General features: G+C 32.3%; 1 protein-coding gene and 1 pseudogene across 1 annotated transcript; both read left to right on the forward strand.

Moving 5' to 3' along the window:
• Nucleotides 1-4,743: 4,743 nt before the first annotated feature.
• Nucleotides 4,744-7,167, forward strand: LOC109220614 (high affinity nitrate transporter 2.4-like). Its single transcript, XM_019385073.1, has 3 exons — nucleotides 4,744-5,565; nucleotides 5,662-5,777; nucleotides 6,501-7,167. The coding sequence occupies exons 1-3, from the start codon at nucleotides 4,744-4,746 to the stop codon at nucleotides 7,165-7,167; spliced, it is 1,605 nt and encodes a 534-aa protein (XP_019240618.1).
• Nucleotides 7,168-7,180: 13 nt separating this feature from the next.
• On the forward strand, nucleotides 7,181-9,086 carry LOC109220615 (annotated as a pseudogene).
• Nucleotides 9,087-10,311: the final 1,225 nt, after the last annotated feature.

A 10,311-nucleotide genomic window follows, 5' to 3' on the forward strand; every position in this document is an offset into this window, starting at 1 on the left:
CAAAATTCTCTCCAAATTTCACCTTCTACCAGCTCTCAATCAATTTTTGAAGTTAGGAACTCAAACCCTCGTTTTGAACTTTAAATTCTGCCCAGTTACGACCTCCATCGCGAACGCAAGACTACCATCGCGAACGCGATGCACAAAATCCTACTGGCCCAAATTCCTTTTTCGCGAACGTGAGATCCATCTCGCAAACGCGTAGCTTCTGCTGCCAGAACCTTCGCAAACGCGACCCCTTATCCGCGAACGCGAAGAGCAACTCCCTGAGGTCCCAGCTGCTCCGCCTTTCCTCTTCGCGAACGCGCTCAGCTCCTCGCGTTCGCGAAGCTTCCACTGGCCAACCTTCGTGAACACGGTCTCCCCTTCGCGAATGCGAAGAACAAATGTCTGCAACAGAAAAACCAGCAAATCTGCTATCCTTCAAAGTCCAAAAATGACCCGTTGAGCATCCGAAACACACCCGAAGCCCCCGGGACCTCAACCAAACATACCAACCAATCCTAAAACATCATAAGAACTTAGTCGAGCCCTCAAATCACATCAAACAACGCTAAAACCAAGAATCACCCTCCATTCCAAACTTAATGAACTTGAAATTTTAAAATTCTACAACTGATGCCGAAACCAACCAAATCACGTCCGATTGACCCTAAATTTTGCACACAAGTCATATTCAACACTACGGACCTATTCCAATTTCCGAAATCGGATTCCGACCCCGATATCAAAATTTCCACTATCGGCCCGAAACTCTAAATATTCAACTTTCGTCATTTCAAGCTAAATGAGCTACGGACCTCAAAAAAAACACAATCCGGACACGCCCCTAAGCCCGAAATCACCCAATGGAGCTAACGGGATCGACGGAATTCCATTCCGGAGCCGTCTTCACACTGCTCCAACTACGGTTCAAATTCTAAGACTTAAATCTCTCATTTAGGGACTTAAGTGTGACAAAACACTCCGGAACTCAAAACGAATCATCCCGGAAAATCACAATAGCAGAAATAAACAAGGGAGAAGCAGTTAATAGGGGATCGGGGTGTAAATTCTAAAAACGCCCAGCCGGATCGTTACAGAGTGACATCATTGATTATATATATATATATATATATATATATATATATATATATATAACCAACAACAACACCTACCCAATAAAATCCAATAAAGTGGGGTCTGGGGAGGGTAATGTGTACGCGGACCTTACCCCTATCCCGATAGGGCAGAGAGACTGTTTTCGATAGACCCTCGGCTCAGAAAGACGGAAATAAAAACAAGAAAAGACAATTCATTAGTAACTTCAGTAGAAACCGTAATAGTAACACAAGCATAAAAACCAAAAGATAAATAACATGCAATAACAGCAACCAGTATCTAAGGCCCGGGGCTAAGATAAACGGCAAGGATAGTGTGGACTCAACACAAACCGCAAGCCATCTACGATCAACCATATCCAACCCCGCCTCACCCGATATGAAGTAAGGAAAGCATATATATATATATATATATATATATATATATATATATATATATATATATATATACTAGTATTATCACCCGCGCGAATGCGCGGATACTAACCATATAATATATTTAAGTTATTTGGATTATATGTAAATAATCTTAAAACTTAAACTTTCTCTATTAAATATACATAATCATTGGATATTAATTAAGAAACACTATATAAAAAAGATTAACCATTTCTCAAATTTCTTAGATATAATTATATTTTTCTTTTTTGATACCATACTCGCCGGTGTCATTGAATCCCGGGAAGCAAAATAATAACTCATATTTATGACAAAACAATCAAAGGTTGAGACTATGAAGGACTCTTTGGATACGACTTGACTCTTTTACTACTACTTGAACTCTTATTTTGTGTGTTGATATTTCAAAAATTAATTCTATTTTAAAATTTCAGTTTTTAAAACATTATTTTTAAATAATTTATTTTATAATAATGTAAGTAAAAATATTATCTTTAATTCAAAACTCATTTTAGTCGGCTATCTAAGAATTTAAAAAATTGTTTAGCCAGTAATTTTTTTTCCAGTATGACTCCATTCTGATATTTGACATTAACCATATTAAATATCCGAGTTATTTGAATGATATGTAAATAACCTTCAAATTTAAACCTTCTAGATAATCGTTAGATATCAATTACGAAACAGTACATGAAAAAGACTAACATTTTCTCAAATCTCGTAGTGATAATTTTATTTTTGCACCACTCTCATTGGTGTCATTGGAACCTAAAAATAGCCAAAAAGTGAAATAATAACTCGTATTTATGTCAAAGCACAAAGGTTGACACAATATGAACAATTCTTTAGTTACAAAATGACCCTTTTACTACGACTTGAACTCTTATTTGGTATGTTGTTATCTTTCAAAAAATTATTTCTATTATATATATATATATATATATATATATATATATATATAGAGAGAGAGAGAGAGAGAGAGAGAGAGAGGTGGATCTAGGATTTATGCTTTATGGATTCAATTTTTAATGTTTTAGAATTGAACTCATTATATTTTTAGAATTATGGGTTCATATATACTATTTTTATAATTTTAAGAAATTTTTACAAATAAATTTTTGCTAGCGTGAAAAGTTATGGGTTCGATTGAACATGTTGTCAACACTCTACATCTGCCTTTGCCTATATATATGTATATATACAATTTTTTTGTTCTTTGAATCATTAAATGTTAAATTAGTTGACTGTTATTATATAACATTGCATATATTGTCTTGAAATTGCCAAGTAGTTTTTTCTCGATACCATACTTGACTTAACCTCAATGCAAACTACTCAAATTGTATTTATATTCAAATTCTGATATCATATCAGTTTGTTAGTAGTAACGATTTTTAAAAAACAACATACAATGTAAATTAAAAAAATATATTCTAAGATATCTTGTCTTATAATCTATGTATTTGAGTTGAAAAAATATTTAAAATCGATTATATCAACTTCCAAATTTCTTATACTTAACATAGATGAAATAGAAGAAGAAATTCGTTGTCATCTCTTATTTCTGTTTTTTAGATTTTTCATACATTTTTTCTGTATTTATTTTCTTTTATCTTATATTTTATGTATTTCTTTTCTTTCTTTTTTTACAAAAAAATAATTTATTTCTCTATAAAATGATGAGTTTTAATAGAAATTGTCTACATAAGAACTTTATTTATATTTTATTCTTTAGTTGAAATTCCTCCATATTTTTCTTTTGGCTTTATCTAATCAACCTAAATAAGTACTCGCCTTACCACTTAAATTAAAAAATTGAACAATGTGTAATTAATATATAATCCATATATAAATGTGTATAATCGTGTGTTGCCAGTATATCATCTATATTAGCTATAAAAAGTAAACAATAAATCTGGCCAGATATTTATGTAAATATTCCATATAATTTCGGTTTCTTGATTTTATCCATGATATGACTTCTATTATAATAATTTAAAAACTCTACTAAAATTCAAAAATATTTTATCCTTTTATTTTAAAATTACATTATATTTTAAAAAATAATCCCATTTTGAAATAATTTGTTACGTTTTAAAAAAATATTTCATGTCATACCATTTTTTTTTTAAATATACTTTTTGTTACACTTGAAAATTGCTATAGAAACTATCATTTAGAAACTAATGTCCCTCTTGTTGAATTCGAAAAAAATAACTTTTCACATAATCTAATGATTCAAAACTAATATTCATCAACAAAAAAAAATATTAAACCCTTGCAATGCTAGCTTGACTGCAGCTAAATGAAGATGTTTCAGCTTATACCCTTCAATTCCTAGTAGGTGCTAAATTAAAATTAATGATAGATAATGTATAGCCAAAATTTTGTTATTTGTTTGATGTCCATTTATACAAATTGACTCTTCAAACAAACGTTTTTCCAAAAGGAAAAAAATAATTTTTTTGAATATTGACTTATTTTTGTGATGTTTCTTTCTCCAGCATGTAGGTTTACTTCATTATATATGTAAGTAAACTTTTATTCGATTTTTAAACTCTTTTTTGTTATCTGGATAACCATAGCCCTATATGTTACATTTGTTTTAAAATAAATTTAATTTATTCAAATCTAGCTATATTGTTTTAAAGAACTATAATTATAGGGTTTTAAATGTGAAAGAGTTTTATAGTTATAAGGAATAGTTTTTTTTTCCATAGGCGCAGTAGTATTTAAATAATCAGAAAAGATAACAAAAGTTCCTAGCATGATTGCATATGATCATTAACCGAATTAAGTATGATAACTTGACCAAAAAAAGAAGATAAATTTCTTTTTTTATTTTAATTCAAATTTAAAAACTTTATCTATAAATTCCAAATTATTCTTTAATTCAAATTATATATAACATAGTCAAATATAGAATAAAGTTACCATATACTCTTTGCATTTATTAGCTTGCCACTTGGCTTAACCATAATGCAATTATATATAGTAACTTTCTTGGTTTAATATATATATAGATATATATATATATATATAGAGAGAGAGAAAGATAAAACTTTTAAAACAGTAGTAATTTTTATATATTACTAAGAAAAACCACCATTAGAATTTACCAGGACAGTTAATAGTATAGTTTCTGGATATCCATTATATATAGGAATGCGTAACCTTCCACATTCACAAGGTTATAAAACCAAAGGAACATGCCCAACAAAATTCACTAAATTAATTAACCAATATGGCTAATCCAAATGGTGCTGCTGGTTCTCCTGGAAGTTCCATGCATGGAGTCACTGGCAAAGAGCAAACCTTTGCCTTCTCCGTTACATCCGATCCCGAAATCCCCACAGATACAGCAACAAAATTCGCTTTACCAGTTGATTCAGAACACAAAGCTAAAGTCTTCAAAATATTTTCTTTTGCAAAACCCCATATGACAACTTTCCACCTTTCTTGGACTTCATTTTTCACTTGTTTTATCTCCACTTTTGCTGCTGCTCCACTTGTCCCTATCATTCGTGACAACCTTAACCTTAAAAAAAGCGACATAGGAAATGCTGGAATTGCTTCTGTTTCTGGTAGCATTTTTTCTAGGCTTGTTATGGGTGTTGTTTGTGACTTGTTAGGTCCGCGTTACGGTTGTGCTTTTCTTATGATGCTAACAGCTCCGACTGTATTTTGCATGTCGTTTGTATCGTCAGCTGGTGGTTACGTTGTTGTTAGGTTTATGATTGGATTTTCTTTGGCTACGTTTGTTTCGTGCCAATATTGGATGAGTACTATGTTTAATAGTAAAATTATTGGACTTGTTAATGGTACTGCTGCAGGGTGGGGAAATATGGGTGGTGGGGTAACTCAATTGCTTATGCCGTTACTTTATGAGTTAATCCGCCGTGCCGGAGCAACTCCGTTCACGGCGTGGCGGATTGCGTTTTTTGTACCGGGATGGTTGCAGGTGATCATGGGTTTATTAGTTTTGGCACTAGGTCAAGATTTGCCCGATGGAAATCTTGGTACTTTACAAAAGAAAGGAGACGTTCCAAAAGACAAATTTTCAAAGGTTACATTAACTTCAATTTTACACCAAAAAAAGGTGGAAATGATTAATTTTCTGACTGTTTCTTTTATGGGTGAATCTTATTTTCTTACTGATCAGGTGCTTTGGTATGCTGTGACAAACTACAGAACATGGATTTTTGTACTTCTATATGGCATGTCACTAGGTGTGGAATTAACCACTGATAATGTGATTGCAGAATACTTCTTTGACAGGTTAGATTCTGTTAATTAAAATGGCATATCTTTCTTTCCCCCTTTACTACTCAACTCTCCAACATAGCAATATATATACGGTCAAACCTCTCCTCGTTTGTTCTGATATTTTCTGGCTACTAATAGTGAAGCGTTGTTATAGAAAACACATATTATAACATAACATGAAACATTGATTCCAAAAAGAAAAAAATAGCCATTATAATAAAGTGTTGTTATAGAGGATGACTTTTAAGAGAGGATTGAGTACTGTATATGTAAAACACAATTCAGACATTAAATTTTATGCATCAACAGTCAAAGCAGATACTGAATTAAAACTTAATAGGTTCTTAATCTTGTACTGAACTCATTTATTACATATTAACTTATATGTTTATTTCTAACATTTATTAAGATTTTGATAAATTTTCACATAGATATTTATATTCCGTATCGAAAGTTCTAGCTGTAACTCATAGCCAAAAGCTACATACGCTTCTGTTAACACAATTAATAGATCATAGTTGATGTTGTTGTGTTAATTAAGTTAGTAATCTTATAGTAATGAGTAGCTTATCATAATAAATCGGTGGATGATAATAGTGTAAAAAATTATATAATTTAAATCCATACAATATATAACAAAACCAACGACAATAACATCGCATGAATCGTATCACCTACTAATTTATTTTTTAATTTTATATTTTATTTTTTTTGGATTTTTGGTTTATTATTAAGGTTTAACCTAAAACTTGGGACGGCCGGCACAATTGCTGCAACATTTGGCATGGCTAACTTAGTAGCTCGACCATTAGGAGGCCTAATGTCAGACATAGCAGCAAAGAGATTCGGAATGAGAGGCCGTCTTTGGAATCTATGGATCCTCCAAACATTTGGAGGAATTTTCTGTATTCTTTTGGGCAAATCCAACAAACTTTCAATTTCAATATTATCAATGATACTTTTCTCAATTGGTGCACAAGCAGCTGCTGGTGCAACCTTTGGCATTATTCCCTTTATTTCAAGACGTTCTCTTGGTATTATCTCTGGATTAACTGGAGCTGGAGGAAATTTTGGTTCTGGATTGACACAACTTTTGTTTTTCACTCACGCTAATTATTCAACTGCTACTGGATTGTCATATATGGGGATAATGATTGTGGTATGCACACTTCCTGTTACGTTAGTGCATTTTCCACAGTGGGGGAGTATGTTTTTACCCCCTAGTAAAAATGATGGGAAATTTAGTGAAGAGTATTATTATGGTTCGGAGTGGAATGAGGAGGAGAAGTTAAAAGGGTTGCATGAGGGAAGCTTGAAGTTTGCTGAGAATAGTCGGTCGGAAAGAGGCCGGCGGGTGGTTTCTGTGACATCTCCGCCGGATGCTACACCGCCTACTGTGTAAACTTTTTACTACTATGTCTATATGTAGGTATGCAATATAAACATGGCTGAAATTTTATGTTCAATTTCTATTCCATGACTTCTGCAATGAAACAAATAAGAAACTGAATTTAAGTTAGGTACATTACACTACTAGAAATCCGCTAAAAATCGACCAAAAGTTTCCGACCAACGTTGGTCGGTCAAAAAAGTGACCAAAAACCGTCCAGCTTGGACGGAAACTGGAAAAAAAATATTTTACATTTTTTTTAAAATAAATACCGACCAAAGTTGGTCGGTAAATTGGTCAGCAAGTTGAACGAGCTGGTCAGACTTGCTTAGTCAAATAAACTTTTGGATTACCGACCAACTTTGGTCGGTAATGTGGACCCAACTTTTTAAATTTTAATAATTATATTATTATTTAAAATATTTTATAAAATTTAAAGAATTTATATTTAAAATTACCGACCAACGTTGGTCGGTTAAGGCCATCTCCAACGCTCCCCCATTTCCCCAAAATGGGGGCAATTTTTGCCATAATGAAGCTCCAACCCTCCCCCATTTTTGCCCCCAAAATGGGAGATGAATAGTGTTCATCCAAATATGGAGGACACTATTCATCTCCCTCGTTACTATTTATGCATATTTTACTATTATCTATTATTTAACTCTTTTAGTTTTCTCTTTATATATACCTAATTATGTTTATGTAATATCGTTATAATATTAATTTTACATCTTAACTTTAGCTTATAAATTTGATAAATTAATTTTTGTGCATTTATTATTTTTATGTAAAATTGTAACTTAATTTTATTATAAGTAATAATCGTACAAAAAATATATAATCATCTCAAAAATAAATGGTGCATATATAAAATATTAGATGTTGCTAAAATTGAAAGGTGCGAAATATAAAATATTAGATGTTGCTAAAATTGAAAAGTGAAAATTGAAAATACATTAAAATTGAAAATACATGAAAATTGAAAATACATTAAATTAAAATACATAAAAATTGAAACGACAGTAAATAGCATAATAACTTAGTATGGAGGTATGTCGTTTCCAGATACACCACTGATGAATATGTGAAAATTGGAGAGTCGACTGCAATAGAGAGCCTGAAGAGATTTTGCCGAGCTGTCGTAGGTTTTTGGCGAGTAGTATTTGAGATCACCAACACCTAACAATGTTGCAAGGCTTCTGCGCATCGGTGAACAACGTGGCTTCCTAGGAATGCTAGGCAGTCTAGACTGCATGCATTGGAAATGGAAAAATTGTCCAACAGCATGGGCTGGACAATATGCAGGTCGTGGTGGGTCCCGAACAATTATTCTTGAAGCTATGGCTGATTATGACCTTTGGATATGGCATGCATATTTTGGTATGTCCGGCACCAATAATGACATTAATGTTTTAGAGTCATCACATTTGTTTTCCGATCTTGCTGCAGGTACTGCTCCTCCCGCCCATTATGTTATTCAAGGACAAGAATATAATATGAGTTATTATTTAGCTGACGGTTATATCCAAAATGTTCAACCCTTGTGCAAACTATTTGTGAGCCACGTTCGGCAAAGAAGAAATATTTTGCGATGAAACAAGAATCATGTCGAAAAGATGTTGAACATGCACTCTGCAACAACGTTTTGCAATTGTTGCAGCACCCTCACGTTTTTGGCAAAAAGAAGTACTCATGATATAATGACTACATGTATTATACTGCACAACATGATAATCGAGAATGAGTGTGATCCTAATACACCAATTCAAGATGATTTGGAAGGTCCACCTCCAACAGTAGAAATGGCGGTAGATGAAAATCAACGATTTCAAGATTTTTTAGCTCGACATACAAGAATTAAGGACATAGATGCACATTTTGCACTTCGTAATGCATTAATAGGTCATTTATGGGAGAATACTAGAGGTTGAAGTTGAATATTTATGTAGTATATCGAATGAATTTTATCGTTATATAATATGTATTTAATTAATCTTGTATCACAATGATTTCACTTTTATTTGAATTATTAGTTAATCTATAATAATTGCTTACATATTATTTAAAATTTTATGAAATTGTTTTAATGGAAATTATAAATTAATTAAAATAAAATATGGAATTTGTTTAATGGAAATTAAAAAATAAAATTCAAATGAAAGATAATAATATAATATAGAAGAGAGAGAGAAGAATATAAAAAAAAGAATATTCTCTTTTGGGGGAAAAAATGGGGGAATGGTTGGAGTAAGTTATCCCCAAAATGGGGAAATCCCCATCTTGGGGACCAAAATGGGGGTAAAGGTTGGAGATGGCCTTATTTAGGTCAACATTGGTCAAAATTTTGAATCACTTTTATATTTACTATCTAAATAATATAAATGTAAGCCATTAATACTTTTGTAATATAAATAATGAATACACTAAAATATACTCTAACATGCTATATATGTAGTTAAAGTAGTATAACAAAGCGTGTTAGTTATATATATATGTAAATTGATTCATCGACTTATAACCTACTCAGATGCATCGTTGAATATTAAAAACAAAACGTCTCGACTTATATCAATTAATCTGTTATAACTGATTCATCGACTTATAACCTAGTGATGAATGAATGTAATTCATTAACTCTGTTACAATACAAATAATGAATACAATATCATATACTATAACATGCTATATATGTAGTTAAAGTAGCACGAAGTGTGTGTGTTATATATATACACACACTAACATATACTATAACTGTAACGACCCGACCGGTCGTTTGCCTTTTCAGAACCCCGTTCGTGTTTTGACGGTTTCGGAGGGTCCGCAGGAAAATATGGGACCTGGGCGTATGTCCGGAATCGAATTGCGAGGTCCCTAGCCCGAGTAATGAATTTTTATTTGAAATTGTTAAACTGAAATTCTATGAATTTAAAGAAACTAATTAATGATTGATCACATTGGTATCGGGCTCGTATGTTGGTTCCAAAGCCCAGTACAGCTCCAATATAACATTCAAGACTTACCCGCAAAATTTGGTGTCAATCCGAGTAGTTTAAGGGCGTTTGGCCCGTTAGTGGAAAATTAAGAACTTGAAGTTCATAAGTTTGATTCAATTGGTTTCAGGGGGTGATTCTTAGATTTAGCGTTGTTTCGGGCGTC

The sequence above is a fragment of the Nicotiana attenuata genome, unplaced genomic scaffold (genome assembly GCF_001879085.1).
Source record: "Nicotiana attenuata strain UT unplaced genomic scaffold, NIATTr2, whole genome shotgun sequence".
In the NCBI taxonomy this organism is placed as follows: Eukaryota; Viridiplantae; Streptophyta; class Magnoliopsida; order Solanales; family Solanaceae; genus Nicotiana; species Nicotiana attenuata.